This window comes from Micropterus dolomieu, linkage group LG13, assembly GCF_021292245.1.
Source record: "Micropterus dolomieu isolate WLL.071019.BEF.003 ecotype Adirondacks linkage group LG13, ASM2129224v1, whole genome shotgun sequence".
Classification (NCBI taxonomy): Eukaryota; Metazoa; Chordata; class Actinopteri; order Centrarchiformes; family Centrarchidae; genus Micropterus; species Micropterus dolomieu.
This window is the reverse complement of record NC_060162.1, coordinates 8,558,399-8,584,368: the sequence shown is the minus strand read 5'-3', so window position 1 is coordinate 8,584,368 and position 25,970 is coordinate 8,558,399. Positions and strand designations below refer to the sequence as shown.

The 25,970-nt window shown below is 41.4% G+C and overlaps 1 protein-coding gene across 3 annotated transcripts in view; it reads right to left on the bottom strand.

Annotated features, from left to right (window-relative positions):
• Positions 1 to 9,271: 9,271 nt before the first annotated feature.
• The window catches only part of si:dkey-34e4.1 (carboxyl-terminal PDZ ligand of neuronal nitric oxide synthase protein), a 55,573-nt gene continuing 38,874 nt past the window's right edge, over positions 9,272 to 25,970 (bottom strand). The window contains exons 9-12 of one of the 3 annotated variants that reach the window (XR_006827892.1): positions 25,172 to 25,376; positions 21,957 to 22,287; positions 15,628 to 15,939; positions 11,226 to 11,364 (exon numbers count right to left, since the gene is read on the bottom strand). Coding sequence is in view for 2 of the 3 variants with exons in the window: in XM_046067413.1 (XP_045923369.1) it covers positions 10,800 to 11,364; positions 21,957 to 22,287; positions 25,172 to 25,376 (1,101 nt within the window). In the remaining variant the exon portion in view is untranslated. Of the gene's footprint in view, positions 11,365 to 14,836; positions 15,940 to 21,956; positions 22,288 to 25,171; positions 25,377 to 25,970 lie in introns of those variants that run through there. The other 2 variants (XM_046067413.1, XM_046067414.1) reach the window with 2 other exon arrangements.

The window sequence follows — 25,970 nt, the reverse complement described above, 5'->3', positions numbered from 1 at the left end:
TTGGCGTTAATTCTAAGCGGTATGTGTGGAGAAAACCAGGCACTGCTCATCACCTGTCCAATACAGTCCCAACAGTGAAACATGGTGGTGGCAGCATCATGCTATGGGGGTGTTTTTCAGCTGTAGGGACAGGATGACTGGTTGCAACTGAAGGAAAGATGAACGCGGCCAAGTACAGAGATATCCTGGAAGAAAACCTCATCTTTCCATACCCACTGTAAAAGGCAGTCTGAAACTCCAGCTCCCCCTTTGGCAGATGACTCAGCAGCAGCAGCATGTGGAGAAACAATGGACAGGTATAAATCACTAAACAATTCTTCTCAAATGAATACTAATATTAACCAAAATGCATGCACTCAAGATTGGAAATTAGCATAATTTGCGATAACAATAAATATCTAAAGAAAATGTGTTTGTGGTTTACTTAATAATAAAATAAAACCATTACCGCCACTTTAGGTGTTGGCAGTTGATAAGAGCGTCACACACTCCCCCTCCTCTGGCGACTCGCTGGGACAGTGGGAAAGGTAGTCAGCCGTAGCATTCTGCTTGCCAGCGATGTGATGTACTTATGAGGTTGCATGGCCAGGTACCAACGGGTTATTCGGCTGTTTGTGTCCTTCATCCTGCCCAGCCACTTCAGTGCTTTATGGTCCACCCCAAGGGTAAATTCCCTCCCCAAGAGGTAATATTTGAGAGTCCAAAGCCCATTTGATTGCTAGACATTCCTTCTCCACTGTGGAATAACACACCTTCCTTGGGTACAGTTTTCTACTCACATACGCCACTGACAGGACCCTTCTGGGCCTTGAAGGAGCACAGCACCACGCCTGCGGTCTGAAGCGTAAGTCTGCAGAATGAATGGTTCTTTAAAGTCCGGGCAGTACAATACAAGATCACTTCTCAGAGCATTAACTGTCCTGCAGCATGGAGAAACTTGAAGACAACTTTAAGGTGTTTCAGATGTTCTTTTGTTACCATAAACGACAATGTCATCCAGGTATGCCAAGGCAAAATCTGACTTGCCACCCAGAACTCTATCAACATGCCTCTGGAAAGTATCAGGGGCCCCATGCAACCCAAAAGACATAACTGTAAAATGATAGTCCCCAGGGGGTTTTGAAGGCTGTTAACTCCTGGCATGACTATGCTAACGGGACCTGCCAGTAGCCTTTACACAGATCAATGGTAGCAAGGTACTTTGCCTTACCTAAGTGTTCAATCAAGTCATCAATGCGGGGTGTTGGGTAGGAGTCAAATTTGGAAATGGCATTCAGATATCTGAAATTGATGCAAAACCTGATTTGGACCTTTTTAGGCACCAAGACAACAGGCTTGCACCACTCACTTTTTGAGGGCTTGAATGATTCCAAGAGACGGCATCAGAGCAACTTCCTTTTCCAGTGGGCCAAGCAGGCATTCAGGAATCCTGTAACTCAAATGTCTAACAGGGGCATCTTTCTTCAACACAATGTCATGCTCTACCAGTGTTGTATGACCAGGGTTTTCCTGAAAAACCTCTGGTATAAAAGGAGACCTCACCTGTAACTGCTGCACTGGAAAATACTGCTCTTCCACCTCCTCCCACTGCCACCACCATATATGACGGAAAGGCAAGAGCAGTCATCCCACCCGGATTCGAACCCGGGTCAAACATGCAACTTGACTGCAACACAAAAGAGCCAGGCTCATTGGTATGGCAGTCACAACTCACACTGAATCACAGTGACGGTGGTCCGTCACACTGCCCTCCCCTTTGGGAGACGCCCCATTGCGCCTCACGCATACAGGCATCCATCACAGCTGCCACCAATTGTACTTCTCCCATCTCAGAGTGCCCCCACCCACTAGTGCTTCACCCATCTCTGGGGTCCCTCACACACACACAGGGGTCCACCATTCCTGGGGGTCCCTCATACGCATCACACACTGGGTTTGCCTCCGTCAATTTCACGGCAAGCCATGTCACTTCTGACATCATATGTACCAAAAACCAGGCTCTTTGGCATGCGGTCAAGTTGCAATTTGGTACCCCATAGACCTGGGTTCAAATCTGGGTGGGGTGACTGCTCTTGCCTTTATGTCACAGACACGTTGTAGTTTTACGTGGTGGTTGACTGCAGGACTATTTCTTGGCTGGGCGCCAAACTTCCTGGACTTCTAACCATCTCCTAGCTGGAGCTTTAATTTTAATACACAGATGGGAGCTGGTATCAGTCTTCTTACTACCGCTTATGTAACATATCATAGTAATAGCAGTGTGAAATAGATCTAGTGCTAGCATCCTGTGGGGAACAATGGGTGATAAAGATTAATACTGGTTATTTGCACAATACTCTCAGTCAATCCAAAATATAATTTAACCTCAAACCGCTCAGGAGAATATATGTGTGCAGAATTATTAGGCAACTAAATTACAAAAATCATTTCTATCAAATTACTTGTTTATTCTATTTTTTGGGGGTAACTGTAACAACACGAAATGACAATTAAATATCATTTTTGGCCTTTCAAAAAAATGTATTGACTCCTCCCTACAAGGAGTCTGTCAGTTTCTTGATCAGTTTACGATCAACTTTATCTGAAGCAGCAACCACAGCCTCCCAAATGCTGTTTGTGATGGCATCACACAGGTCAAAGACATGTATTGTCTTCTCTAGCTGTAAATGTAACGTTTGAGAAGGTTCTCAATAGGATTTAAGTCAGCCGAGGAAGGAGGCCAGTTAATTTTTTTTTCTTGCTGGATAGCCCAAGCAGTGGAGTACTTGGATGCATGTGATGGAGCATTGTCCAACTATCTCATCTTTATTGATAGCTGCCCATACTTGTACCCCTCCTCCATCTTGGCGGCGCTTTCTTCAAAGTGGTGCCCTGTGTCCATCAGTGATCCAGCCATATGGTCTATCAAGAGTTACTCTCATTTTATCTGTCCATAAAACCCTGGGTATTTCTTTGTCCAAACTTGACATTTCAACTTGGAAATCTTATTCATTGGTGGTCGTGTTTAAGTCTTCCTAACCATGGGCATGTCTCTGAGTACTTGGCACCTTATAGGCCTACTTCTGGACACCAGTTAGGTTCCAGTATTGGGATATAGTGGCACTGGAAGATATTTAGAGGGGTCCAACTGCAGACCCCCACTATCAGGCCACCTCCACGGTCAGGCCGGTCAGTTTGACCTGTCCCCACAGGATGTAACGTGATGCATTCTCAGTTGTTTCGCTACTCTACACATCGTGACAGCAGTAGGTGACTCGTTAGTATTATCCAAAACATTGAGTAAAGTCTGAATGCATTGCTCTTGGTATATGTTCGCCATCAGTAGCTACCGCTGTCAATATTGTACATCTAAATCACACAAATTACAGAATGTTACACGTGTGTAAGTTAGGTGTGTTAGTTAGTTAAATTTGTCGTTCTACATAGGTAACGTTAGGCTATGCCAACGGTGCCTAGCTTTAGCTCCTGAAGTAGCAGGATAAGCTTTTTTCCCCTTTTGATAACATAAGCTAACGTTAATCATAAACTCTATGAAGCTACTGTGTGTTTGTCTTTTTGTAAAGCATGTTGCAAGGGCATAGGTTTGCATTTGTGTTAACATGTTGACGACGCTCAGGTTAGTTATTTGTCCAAAAGAAGATAAAATAAAAATCTATATCGTTTAGATCGTTTGGTGTAGCTTTTCACACTTAACATTAAACAGTGTGCAAAGACTTTTGTTTGTTTGTTTGAATTGATCTTAGTTGAACTGAAGTTTATGTACTACGACAGTGTTTCGCAAACCTTTCCTGAAGAAAGTTATCCCCTGTCCTGCATGATTTAATCTCTCCCTATTTCAACACAGCTGATTGAAGCAGCTTCAGGATTCATAATGAGTTGATAGTTTGAATCAGCTGTTTTGGAGCAATGAGATTTTTAAAACGGTCATTTAAACAGTTACCCACATAAAGATACTACTCCTCACCACAGACACTGTTGGCATATCCTAATTTGCGTGATTTAGATGTACAAATATTGACAGTGGTAGATATTTTGATGGAACATCAACACTTTTTTTTTTTATGTTTTGGATAATGCAAATCAGTCACTGCTGCCAACTCCTTTTCTAATTGTGTAATCTGTGTGTGTACAGTGAATAAATTAAAAGTATTATTACAGGAGTATTGTCTCCATTCATTTTTAAAAAGTGGATATTTACAAAATTATCAATACAGGTATACATGTTGTATTGCATGTGTGTTCATTTTTACGGATTGTACAGTTTGACAGTCCACAAGCTGTAGTTCACATAGTCCAGCAGGGTTCTAGTTACGGTCCATAAGGAGAGTCTGAGCTCTTAATCGTGCATCTGTGGGGGTCAGTAATTCATTACCATTATTTTTAATCACAAATGTACATTATATTACTAACCGCATGAATGTCATTATGACATGATTAATAATAATTAATATGATACCATAAAGGGGCGGATTTGCTGTCTCTCCTTGAGCAGTAGTCTTTGTTGGTTTATTTCAGGCTTTAAAACTTAAACTTTGTTGCAGTATCACACACATCACACACAAAAAAGATACTGTGACTAGTTGAATGATAGACTGTATATGAGCGATATACAGTGGGCTTTGTTGCTACGTATAGGCTCAAATCAATATGCTATATTTAAGGAATTAGCCTGCTACTTTCCCGTTACAATGTTGACTAAATAATTAAATATAAATCAACGACAAAAACCCTCCCCCTATGTCTATGTGATTAAACTTATCATTTTTGAATGTGTTTCCTGTCAAATCGCACGCTTTTATTTTGTAGTTTTTGCGTGTATTTCCTGTCCTGACTGATCTGACAATGGAGGTGGCCCAAGGGGGTAAGCCAGAGATCGGACAGTGAAGCCAACCAAAGCCTGCATGGAGGGATCCATGTAGGCCAAAAAACAACGTCAAAACCCTGTGACACCCCGTCACACATGAGAGATGTAACCATATTGCTTAGATTATAAACTCTTGGCAATCAAAAAAAAAAAACTATCAGAGCAATCAGTGACACTGCTTTGGTGTTTGGCAGGTGAACCTTGTAGGTGGGCTGATTAAACAGTGACTATCCGAGTCAGACAAACACAGTGAGCCATGAAACTTTGTTGGCGCAGCTATGCAGCTACCAGAATTACGGTGTTTCTGCCGTTGTTCTACGTCATTAAACCACGGTTATGCTGCGCGATCATGCGCAGTAGATGTTGGTGCCAACAGGAAGTTGCCTTCTAGTAGTATTTTATTGGTCCAAAACTGGCTTCACTGCTGTCCATTTAAATCAGTGGGGTGGCTTCATCCAGTAATATACTGTCTATGAGCTGGACCCTCTTGAAGATATTGGGTTCCTGACTGCTTCACATTTTATTCTACTCAAGTCTTTTGCAGTTAATTTGCACCTTTTCTTCTCCATGTGCTTTTTGCACCACAGTTGACAACTTGCAACAAAGCGTTTGATTGTACTGTGGGCGTGTCTCAAAAGTTTAGTCATTTCAAGAGTTTTGCATCTGTCTGAAAGGCATTTTACAATTTTTGACTTTTCAGTGTCAGTGTCTCTTTTTTGGCCCATTTCACCTGAGGTAATGAAGCTGCCTAATATTCATGCACCCCTTGATCTAAGGTGTCATTCACATTTGCCTCACCGGCCATCATTACACAGTGGCGGCTCCTGCCAAATCTCTCAGGGGGGGCAATTAATAATAACTATTAATTTTTTTTACAATCACAGTTATTAGCTTAGCCTCTGAAATTTTACAGAGCATAAATTAGCCTAGTGGCTAGCGGACTTTTCCTCTCCCTATAGCTTAACAAATTAAATGTATTAGGCTATACTTATACTGTGTCTTACAGCTGGTAAAGTCACTGCATCTCGCGACACGACACTACGGTTGAATTTTCAGCCTGAACGTACGTTTTGTACAGCAGCTGCTCGTAGTGAGAGCAACAAGCTGGAGGACCGCCGAGTCGTTTTCAGGTGGCAGAAGCGTAGCTCTGCTGCTGGGCGTGTGACGTAAACACGTAAGTGCGAGCCCTCCCGGAACCATAGATTCTATATAAAAAGCTCGGAACCCATAGAGATTGCATTGCAGCGGCAGCAGCTTGAAAAAAATTGCCTTTACATGAAAGTCTATGAGAGAGATCTGGGCGAATTACAAACTGACAAAGACTGAATTCACCCCAAAAGAGGCGGGACTCCATGGAACACGACTTGGCGCTGATTGGAAAGCAATATTCAGAGTCAAACTGTCTGTCAAAAACAGTCACAGGTAACTAATAGTGATGGCAAGTTCGATTCTTTTGACAGAATCGTTCATTCAAATCTCGTTCATTACAATGAACTAATCTTTTTTTGAGTCATTTCTGTTCATTTGAACTTGGCTGGTTATTGCGGCGCTGCAGCCCTCTAGTGGACGATTAAAAAACAGCGCCGTTCTCAAACACAAAAGGCTGCCTGGCTTGCTTTATTTGACAAAGTATAATGCACAAATTCACCTCTTAATTACTGTATATCACAACGACACAACGACTGAACGACACAACACTACGAACTAACAGTGTGGTAGAAAGTGTGAGAAAAATCCCCTGCCTTTCCCGGTTTGGCGGGGCATCGCCCAGTTGCCCTAATGAACAAGCCGCCCCTGTCATTACACAAATACATGTCACCTGAAAATGATTAATTCCAGCGAGCATTCAAGTTTATATGGTTTGGAATTGTAAATTGTGCATTGAAATAATCATTCACTCAAAATAATTATAAGTGTATTTAGCTGACAGGTCTGTCTTCAAGAAAGCAAATATTTCCCAAAATCTCAATCTATTCCCTTAAGATTAATTTAGCAGACTGGATTGCTGCTATGTTAAAAGGTGTAATTTATATACCAATACTATAACTAGACTCTTTTGGAGCAAACAGGAACATCACGTACTTCAACCCCCACCGCCTCAGCTTCCTCTCTTGACCTCAGCTTCAACTTCTCAAAAGCTAAGTGGTGGACTGCCTCGCAGCAGCTCTGAAGCAATATCTCTTGCAGCGCTCTTGTCAACTAACTGAACATACTGAGGAAGTGTTTCTTTCTTTGGATAACACCTGTTAGCCAAACAAAAAAAAGAATAAATAGCAAACATCACTTTCCAGTCCTCACCACATCATGCTATATTTGGCTTGTATTAGATCTCAAAGCGCAAAATGGCTTTCAGACTGTAGCTGACCTTTTTGGGCAGGTTTTAAAAGCAGTGGGTGGATATCCTGAGTATTACTTCTCCTTCACTTGACTTCAGAGAAAAACATTTCTCTGGAAAGGAAATGGTTTGAACCTGGGAGGTTATTGTGCCTCCTCCAGGGCCTGACTCCAGACACCCCTCACCTAAAGACCTCACTCAGAGGTGCCTCACAGGCTCTTCAAGCAACAGTGACTCAAAACAACACTATCCCTGTCTATCTTGGCACTGAGTTTGCTACAAGCAATAAAAAGGAATGACAAAAAGTGAGAGAAGTGAGATAATCTAAAAGAGATAATGTGTGTTTGTGTGTGCATTTTAGTGACAATATCATGTAAGAGGAGAGGAAGAATACATGCAGCACTAACCACGCCAAATACATACACCTCCATCATAAAAGGAAACAGTTTAAATGTCAGCAAAATCAAAATGTCACACTGAAGGTGTGAGAATTGTCTGAGACTTTTAAAAGTCAATTGGAAAAGCAGACCTGCTTCATGGTAGTCATGTTCTTGCTGCCTGTTGCATGTCTCCACAGTCCCAAAGCTGTTTCCACGTATTCCAAGCTCCGTCCGTCTGCCTGACACAAATGTTTACATATCTGAGATGACTGTCTTCCTAATAAAGCCATGACATGGTGAAACAAAATTCTAGTTAGGCAGGGCCAGAGACAGATGGTCCACTGTGTCTGACGTGTAGAAGTCCAGTATTTCTTTGGTATCAAGTGTGTCTATGCAATATTGATTTCTGGGGTAAAATAATAACCTTAACAATAACCCTAAAATAAAGGCAATACCCTTTCAATAAGTTATGTCGCTCTACACTCTACTGCTCGCCAAATCTGCTGTCTTATCTTTATTGATGATGTGAGTTCATCCCTGTGTCTGTGATCACCAGCGTCCCACACAAGGCTTTGATCAATGGCAGGCTCGCTTCTCTCTACACACTAAGACTAATGACTTTTCAGCAGCATTTATGGGCACATAAAGGACGATGGCCATCCACTTTAAGTATCTACGTGAATAGAGCCACAGAGGTTAACAGTTGGTCGTGATCTGGCTCTTTCCAGGTATATCGGATTGATTGCAGATCAGACGCAGTCTGGTATTGAAAAGGATCAGATGTGGGCTACCTCTCTGGAGTGAAAGAACAAGAGAAGACGGAGTAGCTTCTGCTATCCTGAGCTGCACAGACATCCTGCATTATTGATTGGCCAGTTGGGGAATTCCAAGTTGAACGAGGGCGTTAAGGCACACAGAAAGAAATGAACTCCTGTGCCACAAATAAAACACACCACACACTTCATCAATTCTCTTGTTTAACGTGTACCAGAGGTGGTGTTTGTACTCCTGAGATCAGAGTGGTGCAGAAGAAATAACAGGTCTAACACCTTAGAGCTGAAGGATTTCCTGTTTGCCTCCATTCTCATTACTGCATCCCACTGAGGCCCTGAACACATCAAGCCTGTCAGTCACCTGTTCCTGCCTCGCAGCGACAGTGTACACTACAGAGACAACAGAGAAGCAACAGACAATGCACCTCAGGAGCAGAACAACTCAGAGAAAGTGACAGAAAGCCTCACTGAGCCTTGAAAATGTTACACATGTGCGAAAGAGTTTGAGAGAGTAAAAGGGCAGAAGAGGAGAATAGACAGACTGTGCTTGTTCCCATTCAAACTACAGATCTTTTTACTAACCGGTTTGAATCCAGCTTTGATCTACTTGTTATCATTTCCTCAGCTGCACCTGTTCGAAAACTATATGTGAACCTCAGTCAGGGGACAAAATTATGTTTACAGTGGTATAGGTATGGGAAATGACATTAATCAACAAAGAATCAAGCAGGTAAAAAACATGCAATGACTTAAATGGTAATTTAAGCAGAGGTTCATATGCAGTCAATTTTCTCTTTCTGTTATTATCCTGTGTGCAAGATCACAAGAGCAAGAGTTTGATCTTGTGCTTTTCAGCATATAATACAAACATACTCTGGATAAAAATGTGCAGGGAAAAAAACACAGGTAAGTACTGAAATTCTTCAGCTATTCCTCTTTATTTTTCTCTTTTTTTTTCTTCCATGTGTTATTGCTGTTACAGCTCCCTGCCACAAGTGATGTTGAGAAAAGCCTCGTTTCTGGGTGTTAAAAGCTTTGCCTGTGGGCATTTTACACCTGCACCTTTACACTGCTGCTCTTCTCACAACTCAGCTGCTCTTTCTCTCCCTACCATTTATTATCCCTTCTACCTGTCAAAGGTTAAACCAGTGCACACTATTAAGAGCACAGTGAAATCTTGCCACATGCATGTAAAAATATGGAATTAGAACAGCTACTTTTAAGCTCTAAGGTAGCAAATAAATGATAACTTTCATTTAATTCAATTAATCTGCCGATTACTTTGTTGATCATTTTCTCCACTGATTTATCATTTAATCTACTGTATAAAAGATAGAAAAATGTTAGAATTATCAGTCCAAAGCACACAAAAATACAACATATATACAATGCCAGCTTAATTTATCCTGAGAGCTCTAAATGAAACAAATGTGGTTATTCAGGATTTCACAAAGTGAGAGGCATTAGAGAAAATCCATTTGCCAAGCCGTCTTTCTCCAAAGTCCTTTGTGGTTCCCCACTTATCTTCCCATTGAGTCTGAGGGTTCATTTTATAACAGACTCCCCACTCAGACAAAGCTTTAATTTGCCGTTTTGCTGTTTCCTGAGCAACTTCTCAAAACTAAAATACTTTTAATTCAATGTGGAAATCCCTTTGTTTTGAAGGATAACAACCATGCTATCTACATAATCAATGCAATACAGAATACAATATCCACTCCGCTATTCCACAAATTTCTCAGCACTGCCTTAATGGCTACAAATCTGAAAAACCCAAAACACAAGTAGCACAAAACATTCTGAAACCCGCTCAACCCTGATAATGAAAAACATAGTACACAGCCACAAATGGATGTGCATACACCAAATCCTATCTATCTTCCCTTTTACCTTCATCTGACTTTCTTGTTCTTTTCTTTCCACCCATCATCCACTCAGGTGCGTTACAGAAGGCAAGGCTCTTCCCAACATCAGTAACGTTTGCAAGATCATCGCATATCACCTTTGAAATCTGCAGGAAATCGTTACTTCTCTCAATAGTTTGCACCAAAGCAAAGCATCATACAAAATAATGTTTTAATGTTGATGACTAGCAAAAATAAACATGTGTGCCCTCATTGGCTTTGACTTCTATGGTAAATTATGTGTGACCATAACAGTGCAAGAATTGCTACATGTATTCTGCTTAACATTCTAGTCACTAAAAAGTAAATTAGATCATTAATTTCATTACAAAAATACTAAATATGTCCATTGGCTAATAATTTATACGATAGATTATTTTTCAATAACTGCTATATGCTATGTCGGTACTGTGTCACAAGTGGACGGAATAATTAAAGGTCCTGAAATGGAGCCCAGTGCAAACAACGGAGGGTCTCACAGTAAGTATAGCGTTAAAAAGCTGATATTGTGAAAGGTCTCCAGAGGCCCATCAGCTCATCCTCCTAACTCCGCTGTGGGACATTAGGGTCTTCCTGGTGGCTCTCTAGCAGCTCATCCTCAGAGAAACTGATGTGAAGGCAGGTATCATTCAACGGAGAGGACAAGGGCAGTGGGTGCTCGTATGTGTCCGAATGTGAGACGGGGGTGGGGGCCTCAGGAGGATATGACTCAGAGGAAGAGAGAACCGCTGCACATCTCTCCTCCAGAGGACTGTCACAGCCGCTGGAGGCTGTTAAAAACGTTCCGCGGTCGCCGAACAGGTCGTCGTCATCACGCAGCGGCGACAGCATGGACTTTGTCTCGGAGCGGACGCCCGAGTCCTCACTGGCCGAACAGGAGCTGCTCTCGCCGTTGGTGAGGGAGTGGAAATCAACGGACGACAAGGAGCTGGGGGTGATGTCCGGGAACGAGAGGCTGCTGCTGCGGCTGGGGGGCGCATCGTTAGAGGTGACCTCTCCGGGCGTGGACACAGCTGTGACGTCTGACCCCGGAGACAAGGTCCTGCTGGCCCGCTTGCGGTTCACGGAGGACGGGGGGGGGTCAAGCTTGGGGATCATCTGTTTACACCTGCCAGTGAGAGAACAGAGGCACTGGTTACTGCAGTCTGACAAAATGCTTTTACTGGCTAACATGTTAAGAGATGTACAGTGCAACAGATCCAATATACATACTTTTTTTTGCCCTCGTTTTGCAAATTCAGATTCTGCATAATAATGTCTCTCTACCAAGTTTTTTCGAGAATAAGCCTCGAGCCAGTTTTCCTCTCCATCAGTCACATTATAGCCCATTAACCTGAGTGTACTGTGACGTAAGCTGTTAAAAGACACTAACTCTCCTTTTCTCTCTGGCTCCCCGTTGTTTCAGCTGTGAAGGGACTTATCTACATCCCACAGCTCCCCTGTTGAGAAAATAGAGGGACCGGGAAAGAAAGAGAGCCAAAGAAAAAAAAAAAGAGTGAGGGGGTAAGGAAGCGAGGAAAGAGCTGCGGGCTTTCCCCCCTCCTCACACACTCACCAGAAATAGCTACACTGCAGTCTCTCTCAATGTAGCTACGACAAGCACCAGCAAGCACAACCACACACAATCACAGTCACTCTTTTGGAAAATGAGTCCTGACACACACCCGCTAACAAGCCTCGCTTCCTCCTATGACTCCTCCCACATGCATTAAACTGGTGGCTGCTAACTTAGTTCCTCTGTGAAATCCAGTCTGTGCTTGAATCCTGGTCTCAGTAATGAACTTACATGACTTGCTGATGCATTTACTGTCTCTGCTTCTGTGCGAGGTTGGTGTTGATAGTTACAGTAACGACAGGTTTGTGGTAATGGGGCAAGGAAACCATCTCCATAGATAATTATCCACTGTCTCCCCTACTAACAAATGGAGAAGCACACACACAGCGCTGTGGGGTAAAGTGAAGTTGAACTCCACTGTGTCCAGTGTCAAAAGTGGTCTCATCAGTTTTCATTAGCCCCTGTAGCGGCGTGGCTCTAGGGATAGCAATGTGGTCAGTGGGTGGGTCCACTACTTTGGTCCAGACAAAAGTAACCTTTCCTCAAGTGACACCATGAAGCTGATGTTTGTGATTTTTATTGAAATTAAAAACTTTGAAAACTATTGGATGGATTGACATAAAATCTAGTACACTTATCAATGCGCCCCAGAGGATGAATCACTAATGACTTTGATTGTCCCCTGGTTTTACCTCGCCACCAGCAGGCCAAAGCTTTGCCTTATCTTGTGAAATATATTAACATCTACAAGATGGGCTGGCACAAAATATGGTACAGGCATTCATGGTTTCTAGAGGACAAATCCTGATGACTTTCTTGATCCCCTGACTTTTCCTTTAGCACCACCGAGAGGTTTACAGTTTGCTGTTTTGAGTAAAATATCTCAACATTTACTGGATAAATTGTCACTTTGTGTGATTTGTCATGACTGTGTTTGTCAAAACTTGTCTTTGGTAATCATACTTTAATTTGTTGCTTAATCTGTCAACGTGGTATGTAGGAATGTTTGGCAAAACACCCATGCAGTTAATAGCTAATTAGTGTTAATGAACGCTTAATGCTTTTTAAGCTACATTTATTCATTTTAGCTGACGCTTTTATCCAAAGCGACTTACAATTGCTATACATGTCAGAGGTTGCACGCCTCTGGAGCAATTAGGGGTTAAGTGTCTTGCTCAGGGTCACAATGGGGAATTGAACCCGCGTCTCTCACATCAAAGGCATAGTCTTATCCATTACGCCATCACCACCCCAAAGCCAATGGAAAGTCAAAAATGTATGCTGTGAAAAATCCAATTTCTCCACTGAAAGATTTGCTGCTTATTCAGCTTTCCAAATAATTTTGAAAAAAAGGTACAGGATTACAATTTTTTACCTGATACAGTGGCTAGTTAGCGAACTTGTAGCTACTAGCATATATGCTACTTGATACAATGAAAAGAAAATGAAATCCAGTAAAATTGTAGGTACATACAATATTACGAAACGGACAATTCCATTGCCCAGGAGACCTCCTAATATTTTGTAAATCTCTGGGATTTACCCCTCAGTTGAGTTACAAGTTATTCCAATTGTATGTAACTTAATACCTTATTTTCACTGACCATGCTGTGAATCTGTGTGTGTCCATCCTTTGGGTGATGTTCCTGCTCCAATTTTGCAAACAGCAAATTCTCTGTCTGGGTTTAGGTTCTTGTTTAATCTGAGGAAACGACTTTAGGGATGTGACAAATGAGTGACAGAGTAGCCCACACAGTGCTACTAAAGCAAAATGAAACCCTTGGATACTTGAATACTTGTATTGTTTTCTCCCCTGGGGTAATTGTTTCTTCGTGGCTTAAAAAGATTAACAATCCAATTTAAAGTTTGATTCAGCTGTGGATTCCTGTGCTGTTAGTTTTGAAAGTGAGCGCTGCCAAGCTGTGGAGATGAATTTGCAGCTGGATCAAGGAACAGGCTGCCTCTCTCCCTCCGTGGTTTCATTATCATAACTCTGACTCAGCATTCCTCTTTTCTGTCACATTGACACCCCTTTCCACCTCACTACCCTATCTCCTTCTACTGCATCTTTTCTTTCCATTTTTCTGCCTCTTCCTTTATTACTCCACCTTTATCTCTCCATTCACTCGCTCTAGTCTCATTCAGCCTACCTGCCAGTCATATCAGCTGCTGTTGTCTTTTTGCTTTAGCTTTTCTTTTCTACTGTATTTCTTTACACAGCTACAGTACGTAACACAGAATTGACATCCAGGTTGATTACATACACATTATTTACTGCGTACCATGTTTGGTTCATTTTGGACATCAATATTTGTGATGTGATTGTAAGTATGGTTGTCCGTCTCTATGTGTAAGCCCAGTGATGAACTTGTGACCTGTCCAAGGTGTACCCTGCCCCTCGCCCAATGTCACCTGGGATTGACTTTAGCCACGGAGTCTAATATTTGTGATGAGAATCAAATGTTGGCAAAATCTGACTATGCAAACATATATGCAAAATATACTGTAAAGCATGTTGCCTTTCTGTGACATCCCACAACAGCATGTTATTTTGAACTTTAACAGCTCTATTTTCTTTGTGTATAATCTTTGTGTATTAGATATAGTATACTTGCTTCTGTCAAAACAGAATTTTTCTACACTAAATTTATCCACAGAACCTCCATTTCTTACTGTAGGTATTGGTGCACAGACTCCAGTGCTCAGTAGACCATAATGTTGTACAACAGTCATCGCACAAAAGAATATTATTAGGAGCTTGTCCAAGTCACGCCACTTACAACAGCTCACGTATACTTCATATTACTGCTAAAGACGAATATCTGAATGCTTCCTTCTACTTTACCATTGAATTAGTCACTGGTTTCAGGTTGTTTACACATGGAATGAAAATTAACTTGCAAACAATGAAAATGTACTTGTAGTGAGCAAATCAAAGGGTTTCATTTTTCAAAGCAAGATGATTATTTTGTGGTAATGCATTTAAAAACAGTTTATTTCACATCTTCTAAATTGGTGCATTTAATTGAGGTTGGAAAGTTTAGCTGGAAAGTAACAAAGGCAGCAGCAGTCACATGATCTTTACCTGCTTGTTGTTTGTTTACTGGGTTTATTGAATACAATTCTAGTGTTATCTTATTTTCTTTAACTTAAAGACTATTGTCAGTTAATGCCTGACACAAAATTAAAGGATTTTATTTCCTTATGTTGCTCTTCTACTGGCACAACATGCAACAGTACCGTATGTGAGACCACTGATGCCGTGCGCCTGAGGCTGGGCTTATTACAGTCTTCATCTGCAAGATGGTGATTTGGTATGACTGAGTAAAGCAAAAAATCCACATGACAAAAACACACACTCACACACTCTTAAATTCAACACAAACTCCTTGTAACACAGTAAGTGTACGACAGGTACATCAAGAGGCACTTCTCTTCTGCCTCTGCTCTGACAGCTTTACTGCTCAGGTGGAACCATCACTGACAATATAATACCAAATCTTGACAACAACATTTCGTCTATTTTAGCAAACGTATGAGAAACAAAACAAGCGCCAGCAAAGTGTGGATAAAAACGCAGACAGTGATACCATGCAAAAGAAATGTGGGATTCACTGATCAGTGCAATGCAAATGTGGTTATGAATTTGCAGAACCACATCCGCATGTAAATGGAGGTTATTATGCAGTCATTAGCAGTGAAATCACTGGTGAGACCTACACACGAGCCAGGAAACACCCACACTGTTCATCCACCACATGCCCAGCACCATGCTTGTGCCACAGACACATGCTGGTAGTCATGAGTAATACTCACATAGAGGGAAGAGAAGAGGGGCAGAGAGGAGAAGAAGAGGAGGAGGAGGATGAGGAGGAGGAGAGGAAGGGGGCTTAGGCAGTGGCAGAGAGCTCCTCAGGCTCCCAGAGAGAGGCAGGCTGGTGCAGCAAATGATGAGAGGGACGAGCATGAGGACGGGACGATGGAACGCATGAGCTGTGGGTTTTCTAGGCAAAGGCTGCTCACTGCTGGGTGTTATTCTGGGATTCAGTTTGTTTGATTGAGCAGTCTGATGGGAAAGTGAGGGATGATTAGATGAGGAAGAGGATGAGCAGGAGAGGGTCCTCGCACCTGTACCAAAGAGAGGCAACAGTTAGACTACAGAGGATCAGGGAGCTACTGTGTGTAAGGGATTGGTGAATTTAAAAGCCTGTTGTTTGAGCCCAAGCCACTTTGTTCAGGATTTGTTCATTCCCAAGTTGTTTCACAAGCACAGTGTTTTCCCCCCCAATTTAACTGTTTTCTTTTAATGATGTCCCCAAAGTTACTAAAGATAGAAACATGGTCCAACAAGGAGAGTAACAATACTATAGATTTATGTTATGGTCACCAGTTTAAATTTTTTTCAACTTAGTTTTTGATAAATCTGTTTTTTTCATGAGATTGGCATGGCTCTGAATACAATAATATCTATAGGACTTGGCCAAAGTTGCCATAGAGAAAAAGTTTATGGTAGGCGCAAATTAGAGCATTAGCAGATCAAAAATGCTTCGACTTTGAAGGTGTGAAAAAACACAATGTGCAATTTTTTTTTAAAAACATCTCAAATTTAATCTTTAGCTACCACCCCTTTAAGAAGCCCGCCACACAAAATTATTATGTGGATGTTTTTTTATTAAATCCACGTTGGAGTCGCAGTTAACTTCTCACCCTATGTTTTTATGCACACAGGCCTTTACTTTTAAGTTTTTATCAAAGAAACAGATAAATTTTAGCTCAAATCTTTTGTACTGACGAGTCAGCTGGGCTAGTTTCATGTCCATCAAAGCCATGGAAGTGCTCCAACTGTGACTCACCTAATATCTATGGAGAAAATAAATGGGACCTTTACATCTGGAACCAGATGTGCCCAAACTAGCTCCTCCACTGTCTGCTCCTTTCACTAATGAAAAAGGTCCCTATTTCCTTCTGCATTATCGACACAATATGGTAATGAATCTTACTGCAACAATGTTTAATTGAGATTGGTTATCTATCTCTTACTGTACATTTCACTAAAATGTATGCAAACTGATGGTTGCCTGAATGGTAAGGGATAAATCTCAAAAAGTCTATTCCTTAGGAAATGATCAGTACAGGGTAGTTACAGAACCACTGGGATGGTCCTTTAAGGTTTAACCTTTTAGTGTTTGAGCTGTGTGTCTTGTTTATTCTTGGGTTAATTAAATGTCACATGAAAATCTATTTAGAGACCAAAAGCAGTAAATGTCTTTTGTAGTTAAACAAACCCCACACTGTGTCTGCAATACATATGACTCATAAGCACAGCGTGCTTATTTACGTCACCATTCAATAAACAGGAACAAAGCAGGCAATCGGGAAAATTGCATAGAAAATAGCAACACTTTGTTAATTCAAAACCTCCAGTAGGAGCTCTGCAGATCAACAGGTGGAGACAAATAAACATAAAAATCTCTATCTTCCTATTTAGTGATGTCTCTGAAAAAAGGGTTGCCAGTGAAATGCATTACACTTCAGCCTTGAGACAGAGAGATAGACATACACACAAGCAATTGAAAGAAAAAGTAGGAGGTTGAAACTCAGAGAAAAGACACTGGGCCTTTGTAAAAGCATCTTGCTTTTGAAAAGAAATTAACACCCATCTGAACGCGTGTGAGATGTCTGTGTGGGATGTTTAAGCATGTAGGTGGATGAATGTGGGTGTCTGCAAGAGTGTGACAGGAACCGCAAAGTGTCTGCAAAACTTCAGCATTCAAGCAATTCAATTCACTTCAACCCTTCTAAAGAGCATCCCCGCCTGACAGAGTCCCTGTCAAATATTATTCAGTAACTGACAGGCCAGCTTTCCAGCTCTCCAGATAGCACATTCAGCCTAACATGAGCCTGAGAACCAAGATGAATCCTTTTACATTTGAACAATGTGTATCAGTTACAAACTGATACACATTGTTCAATCCAGTTGACAGAAACCAGCTCCACCCAAACGAGTGGACAAATCATCCATTACACTCAGATCACATCGCTGCAATGAAATTAGTGGCCCACTAGGCTGCGAGTGTAGCCCTGACACACGGATGTTAATGATGAAGAGGGAAAACAAAAAAAAAAGGATAGAGGGGGAGGGAAGATCACCACATAGGTCAGGAAATGTGATTACACAACATACAATACTGTCAGAGAAAAAGAGGTGAGAGTGAGCAGTCTATACCACGCCAGAGGAAAGCATGACTCACTTGTGAATAATATATGGTTGGGTGTTCATATAAGTTGGTCACCATATGTGTCTTGTTTTTGCTCTGTGTGGGCATAAAATGCAGTTTATAGCTCTTATAGCTTTATGGCTCTAGGGATGGCAATGTTGGTCTGTTAGTTGGTCCAGACAGAAACATCTCAACAACTGCAAGATAGATTGCTATGACATTTTGTGCAGATGTTCATGTTTTCCAGAGGATGAATCCTACTGACTTTGGTGACTTTTCCTCTAGTGCCACCAGCGGGCCAAATCTTTCACCTATTCTGTGAAATATCTCCATATATACAAGACAGATTGACACAAAATGTTATACATATCTTAATTAATTATTCCCAGACACCAACGACTTTGGTGGTCCCCTGAAATTTCCTCTAGCGCCACCATGAAGTTGTTATTTGTGGTTTTGAGCATGAATATCTGTATGCCAATACTTTTGTTTATCACTAAATACCCATGAAACTAAGGATTTTCCCATCAGCCTCAACTGTACTTTGCCTTTAGTGCTAATTAGCAAATGTTAGCATGCTAACACGCTAGCATAACATGGTCAACATAATGAACATTATACCCGCTTAACATCAGCATTAACAATGCGAACATGTTAGCATTTAGCTCAAAGCACCTTTGTGTCTAACTGCAGCCTCACAGAGCTGCTAGCAGGGCTGTTGACTCTTGTTTTCATGTGTCCACAAAGTGTATTTTAAGTCTACTATTACATCCTGTTTTGATCCTACTTCAGTTTCCCTCAGTGTTGAGTAAAGCGTGACTCACTACATGGTTAGATATAAAGTTGGTATCCCAAAATACCATATGGAGTGATCATATAGTACACAGTAGTCAGTGGGCCAACTGGAGAGCACACATGGATCTGGTCCACGTTGGGTGGTAATGCCTGTGTGATTTAAAGCTAAACTGCACTAATAAAGTGAAATTAATAGATTTCATCGCTCTGCATGACTAGCACTGGACCCCGGGGGGGTGGTTAGGGGGGTGGCAGTTTAGGCAGGATGAAGAGAGTGGGTAGGTGGAGGAACAGTGAGAGAGGATGGCAGAAGAGGATCTGTCTGCTTGTTCGCAAGGACATAAAATAAGGCCACTCAGGCTGTAAACATTGATTCGTTGTGGAAATCCAGAAAACAAAAGCAAATGGAAGCAATAAAATTTTCCGGGCAGTGGGGGAGGGTGGGTACAGGAGTCTGACTGCGCCAAAGGTAATGCAAAGGAGTTCGACGGGGAAAACATAATGACACAATGGAGCTGAAGTTTCCATTTCTCCAAACCTAATTTTCCTCCTTATTTCCACTATTCTTTAGTGAGATTAAAACATACAGTCAAATAAGCTGCACACTACCAGCTCTAAACATTTAAAGGTCATACTTGTTTTCATATCATAAACTACATTTCTTTGCAAAGTTGCTGCTCAGTTTTATGTTCAGCAGTAAATTAATTAATAGTGTTGTTTTCTGTGCAGTAATAACTTTTCATTATTTTTTATATGCCATTTGTGTATAAGCACAGCATTCAATTTTGTGATTACTATTTACAGAGAGATGATGTCACTCAGGAGAAGAGGCAAACAAAAGCCAATAAAAGAGGGGGAGACTGGCAGAGAAGGGAAAGTCACTTTAAAGAAAAAGAAAAGAAAATGTCCTGGTAATATATTTCCAAGCTACTGCATCTTTTTTAAGGCTTTTAGACAGAAAATAGAAAATGTGGTGGGACAGAGAAGCTCAGCAGGAAGAAAAGATGAGTTTGTTGTTACATAATTACAAACAAAGGGAAGGATGGGGGGTGCTGGCACACAACACATGAATCTAATGTTCGGATGGAAATGTACAGTAACAAGATGCCTCTTTGGAAGAGATTTGAAGTTCTGTCTTTCCTTTTATTTTTTTCCTCCTGCTCACGCAAAAGAAAAACATATTCTGTGCCACATGTGTAGTGGGGTAGAGTTTCGGGTTGTGAAGGGATGAGAGCTGGGATTGGCTAGGAGTCTGTGCTGCAGGAAACCACAGGATGTGAGTCTGGCTGTAGGGAGCTAAGCGGCAGCCTCAGACACACACACACACACACACACACACACACACACACAAAGCAGACAACATCATCAAGCACTCCAAATACACACTATGTTACAGAGTCAATTCCAAGTCCTTATTTTTCTCCTTGTCTGTTTTGAAATCAGCTTTAAGACGCTCTCCGTGGGGATTTCACTGTGGATTGCTTTCAGAGAAAGAAAACAGCAAGAGGAGAGACAAATTAAGTGAGAGGATGAGAGAGAGAAGGAGGGGGATAAAAGGAAAATGACTAGAGTTTTGCCTGCTTGAGAGCTCTGCTTGACCTTATGTAATAAATATTTTTTTATTACTATAGTCGGTCTTTGTGATGGCTTTAAGGAGATTAAAATCTCATTAAAAGGTTATTACATGCTATGGCTCCATATGTGCATTCAAGGTAAGGGCTGCTTGTGTATCACCGAGCTGCATGCCAGAGCAGACTTTAATCCAAAAGTACAGTTGGGGAAGCAATTCACAAGATAAAATGTGGAAGCGAGTGAGAAATAGAACCTCAAAACATCCCTAAAAGAGCAAAACACATGCATCATAAATTATTCCAAAGAAAATGATTCCATTTACTGTATTTTAATCTCTCAACACTTGTTTTAACGGCTTCTCAAAATTAGTTATTTCATGAAACAGAAACACTGGGACGGAATTAAAGCTGATGGAGTTTCCGTGTTTCTGTTAAATCTCATTCTCTCTCACAGGCTTCTCCAATTCCCCCTTTCAAGCTCAAAACCTGATCCCCTCTTTGTTTGTCTAACCCCAACCTTTTTCTCAGTGTGTTCTGTAATCCCCTGATTACAGTCACACTTTCATTAGCTGCAGGCTGTTTCTGCTGAGTTGAGCTGTTCTCCACTAATAACACTAAAAGCTACGGGCTGTGTATGTCACAGTGTAGCCTGGTTACCTAAACACAAATTGACTGGTACCACATTAGGAATGTGTACGCACATTAAAGGAGCAGTTTGACATTTTGGGATATATTCACTGTCTGTCAGGGAGTTAGTTGAGAAGATCAATACCATTCTTGTTCATCAAATATGAAGCTATAGGCAGCGAGCACTTAGCTTAGCACACATTTTAATGCAAAAACAATGTGAATTTGGCCCGTTGATTGGTCCTTCTTATCAACACAGTCAACATTTGGAGCTACAGCAGAGGTACTCCTGACTGTCAAAATATGTACTCCTTCTCTGAATCATAACTACAAATATTTTCAGATTCAGTGTGACTTAGACATTTTGAGGATAACTCCATATCCAAATGTGAATAAACGTCCATTCAAAATCATTTAAAAAAGACAATCCTTATAACTCCAGAAATAGCCTGAAAGTCCTCACTTTTTAAAGTTTTCTCTAGTATCAAAGCCATCCAGCGATAGTTGCCTGTACATGCGTACACTGCAAACATGATCTGCGAATAGCAGACTCAGCGTACTTTTAATGGTGCTTGTGAATGTAAACAAGCACAGGCAACAAAGGCTCGAGTTGTAGCCCACAGCTAGCTAACTGACTCCACGGCAACATTGTACTTCCTGTTTACATCCTCAAAAAGCATCATGCTAGGATAGTTCCAAAACTTGGAGCATGATTAACCCCTCAAAGTAAGACACAAAATAATAAATGGAGTGACAAAATTAATTAAATTAACTTTTTTCATGCTGTATTGTTCTTTTTGACAGTAATAACGACCCAATGACATGGTGCTTACACTACACACTGCCAGTGTACTAACTGTTATTTCTGTGTGTTGGTTCAGTACTAACAAACATTTTTTTGTCTGTGTAATAACCACGAGGACAGCTGTCTTACTTTTCATCCATGTTGCCAGAGTTCTTCAACGTGAATGGGACCATCTCATTGCACGAGCTCTCCTTGTTGTCTGCTGTCCCATTGGCCCTGATGAAGGGGTCCAGGTCTCCGTTGACCGCTGCACCTGGCTTGGTGCTATTCTCTAGGTTGAGCAGGTTCAGGTAGGACTCAGCGCATTCCACTTGGGTGGGAGAGAGGGGTGAGGTTTGGAGTGGCCACGCAGGTGTGGCGGTGATGAGCTGGTCCAGGGTGTGGCTGTAGTTATTCTTCAGATTCAGAGACAGAGCCTTTGCTGTTGTAGAAACGGAACTGCATGATGACTGTGAAACATCTGGAATAGACAGATAACACAGAGGACAAATCAACAAAATTAAAAACAACAAGTGAAGATAACGGGAAGAGTCAACCACAACCAGCTTGTAGTAGTCTTTTCCTTTTTTTCTTTCTCTAAAGATCTCTTTAATGCTGACTCTCATTACAGATGCTCCGTATTTGTACAGCACCTTTCTAGTCTTTTTGACCACTCAAAGCGCTTTTACTCTACATCTGCATTCACCTTTCACACACATTGCCCCCTCGCCTCTTTAAGGAAGCCTGGGAGACAATTGGCCTGAATGTCTAAAAAATCATAAATAGTAGTCTGGCAGCAGGTGTTGTTCCGGTGCGTTTCAGTAAATCTTGGGGACTTTGGTTCATCTACTGCCCCCCTTCTTTGTGGTGTTCCACAGGGCTCAATTCTTGGACCACTTCTCTTTTCCCTATATCTCCTCCCCCTAGGAAGCATAATTAGAAAGCATGGCATCTCCTACCACTTCTATGCGGATGACTCCCAAATATATAAAAACTCCCTCGTACCTCTACTAGAGAGTTTAAAAGATATTAAGGCCTGGATGGCTTCTAACATTTTACATCTAAATGAAGATAAAACTGAGGTTATTGTGTTTGGACCCAGTCGGGCCAGTGATATCCTTTCAGTTGACCTGGGCTACCTGCAACAATATGCAAAATAGTGACAAATCTCGGTGTGAAAATAGACAATGGTTTTAAACTTGATAAACAGATAAATAATGTTGTTAAATCCAGTTTTTATCACCTGAGGCTTTTATCTAAAATCAAAACTGTTTTATCTGGTAAGCATTTTGAACATGTGATTCATACTTTTATCTCAACTTGTCTGGACTACTGTAATGCACTTTACATTGGCGTTAACCAAACCTCTCTCACGCTTACAGTTAGTACAAAACTCGGCCGCTCGTCTTTTAACCAGAACTCGAAAGCATTACACCAGTGCTGGCCTCGCTCCACTGGCTCCCGTTCCATTTTAGAATACATTTTAAGATCTTATTGTTTGTTTTTAAGATGTAGTGGGTTGGCACCTCACTGAATCTCAGACCTCTTACAAGTCTATACACCCCCACGGTCACTTAACTTAACACTTCGGCTAGTCGCTCCAAAAACCAGGTTAAAAACTAGGGGCAACTGTGCTTTTTCAGCAGCAGCCCCTAAACTGTGAAATGAGCTACCTCCACAGGTCAAATTGGCCCCGACCCTCGAATGTTTTAAATCCCGTCTTAAAACCCACTTGTATTCCCTGGCTTTTAACCCAGAATGAGAGCTGTGTAGTCTTGTTGTTTTATGTGTTTCTATGTGTTTTCTATGTGTTTTTATGTTTTATTTCTTGTTCAGCACTTTGTAAACCTTTGTTTTTTAAAATGTGCTATATAAATGAAATGGATTGATACACTGAACAAACATCCACAACAGCCACCAGGGGCAATTCAGTATCTTGCCAAGGACACTTCAACATGTAGCTTGGAGGAGCTGGGGATTGAACCACCGACTTTCCGAATAATGGGCAACCCGCTCTTCTTCCTGAGCCACAACCGCAGATAGGAGAAGTTGGCACTGTGCCAGTGGCAACACTTAGGCCAGTCATGTCTGAGATTAGGAAGATTATCATTTTCTATCAGAAGGACTAACATGATTAATACGAGCTTGAAACATTATGTGTCATTTTCAAAAACACACACACACCTAAAAAACATTCATTATGAATATCGATTCATACTTAAACTTACACACAGCTCTGTGTGTGTGTGTGTGTATGTGTGTGTGTGTGTGTGTGTGTGTGTGTGTGTGTGTGTGTGTGTTTATTCATTATTATATTGGCAAGACTGACCGTTCTTTTAGCTGCTGTAAATACATCCCTCCTCCAAACATCCTCCTTTGGGACAAATGTGTGTGTGTGTGTGTGTGTGTGTGTGTGTGTTTGTGTACCAAAATAAATGTTGTTCACACAGAACAAAGTCTGTGAGTATGAGATAATGCTGACAGAATGTGGTTTTAAATCCTCTGTGATTATATAATCTGCTATTTATGTAGTATAGAGATGCTTTTGTGTGTAAAAATATGTTGTTTACACCATTGTGTTACACAGAGTTTATATTCAATCAACCCCATTTTGGGGTATTAACTACAGTATATATTTAATATTGTGTTACAATATGGGGTTGATTGATGGCCCTCAGATTTGATAATTAGGCTCTGTGTAATTTGTCCAAAGATCGTGCCAAAGTGAGATAAATAATCCCATTCTGAAATAAATTCTGTAATTGACTTTTATTCTGCATTCTGTAAACTACAGTTGTAAATAGACATTTAAGTACACCCACTTTAGGTACACATGTAAAATGTAATGCAATCCAAGATAACAATGGTCAGTTTTGATTGTCACTATCAGAAAGGTATTAATTTAACTACAGTATATATTTAATATTGTGGTTTTCAGTGTGGTTGAACTGGACTTCATAACTCAAGTTAATTTTGACACTGTGATCAAGGCACCTTTAACATTAAAAAACAATGCCTTACTAACATCTTCAAGAATGCTTTAAACTGGTTTGCTCACACCTGTAGGATCTCCTCGATACAGATAAAAGCAAAATGCTCAATTAAAGGACAGGTGGTGCAAAGGGAAAAGCACTCGTGTTCACCTGCAGAGCCGGTTCAATCCCTGGCAGCTGTGTTTCTGCCCCATCAAACACAACTGACGATGTTTGCAGGCAGGAAGCCAGTGAGGGATCATGACTACATCATCCCCGGGCCAACAGGGGAGTGAGCAATGACAAGGACTGTAGCACATGTGGAAGCTGACCTGACACGAGCTCATCTGAGGGATTACACTGTTCCCACCAGTCACCTCTCCAGTCACTTACTATGTCCATTAGCTTCAGGCTGCTGTTGTGGCTGCCCTGGTTGTGTTGTTTTTGGGGAGTGGGCCTCCAGCTCTTTCAGTTGCTGCACGAGCAGGGCCAGGTGCTGCAGCAAGTCCCTGTTCTGCAGCAGCAGCTGGTGGACACGGGCCTGAGCCTCCATACGAGCAGCAGTCTCTGCTGCCATCTGATCCTTCAGAAGCTGCACCTATAGTGGAAACAAAGAGAAATGTTTGTCTATCTCATGCCTCAATTCCACTCACCTCCCACCTCATATACATCACGTGTTTTTGATCCATGATACTATCAGGATGAAATCGGATTTATAATACCATATCTATAACCCCAAGACTGAAACTGAAAGTAATGAGAGAATGTTTATTTAGGTAGATCATTCACTTGCGGGTGGATTTGCTATGGCAGTGTAATCAACCAGATCAGAAATGAAACACTAAAGTACATATGCAATTGTGTCGCAATTTCTTAGATGACGTTATAAACAGGAGGCTTGATGAATCTCTTGAGATGCTTTATTGCAAATGCATTTTTATTGCAGCGCAGCTTGTATTTTATAATGCTGCACTGACTGTCCTTCCATTACTGTGTTGATGCTGCCCCCTAGTGGAGATGCATCAGTAAAAGACAAGACGCTCACACAGGTTACTGGGATGTTACTGTCAACAACAGGCTGACACTTGATGGAGTGAGCTATGAACTTATTGCCAAGATGAAGATCACCTCCATAGGTGACTAATCAACCAAACAATTGTGTGTATTAGAGTGTGCATTAGCCTCAAGCACA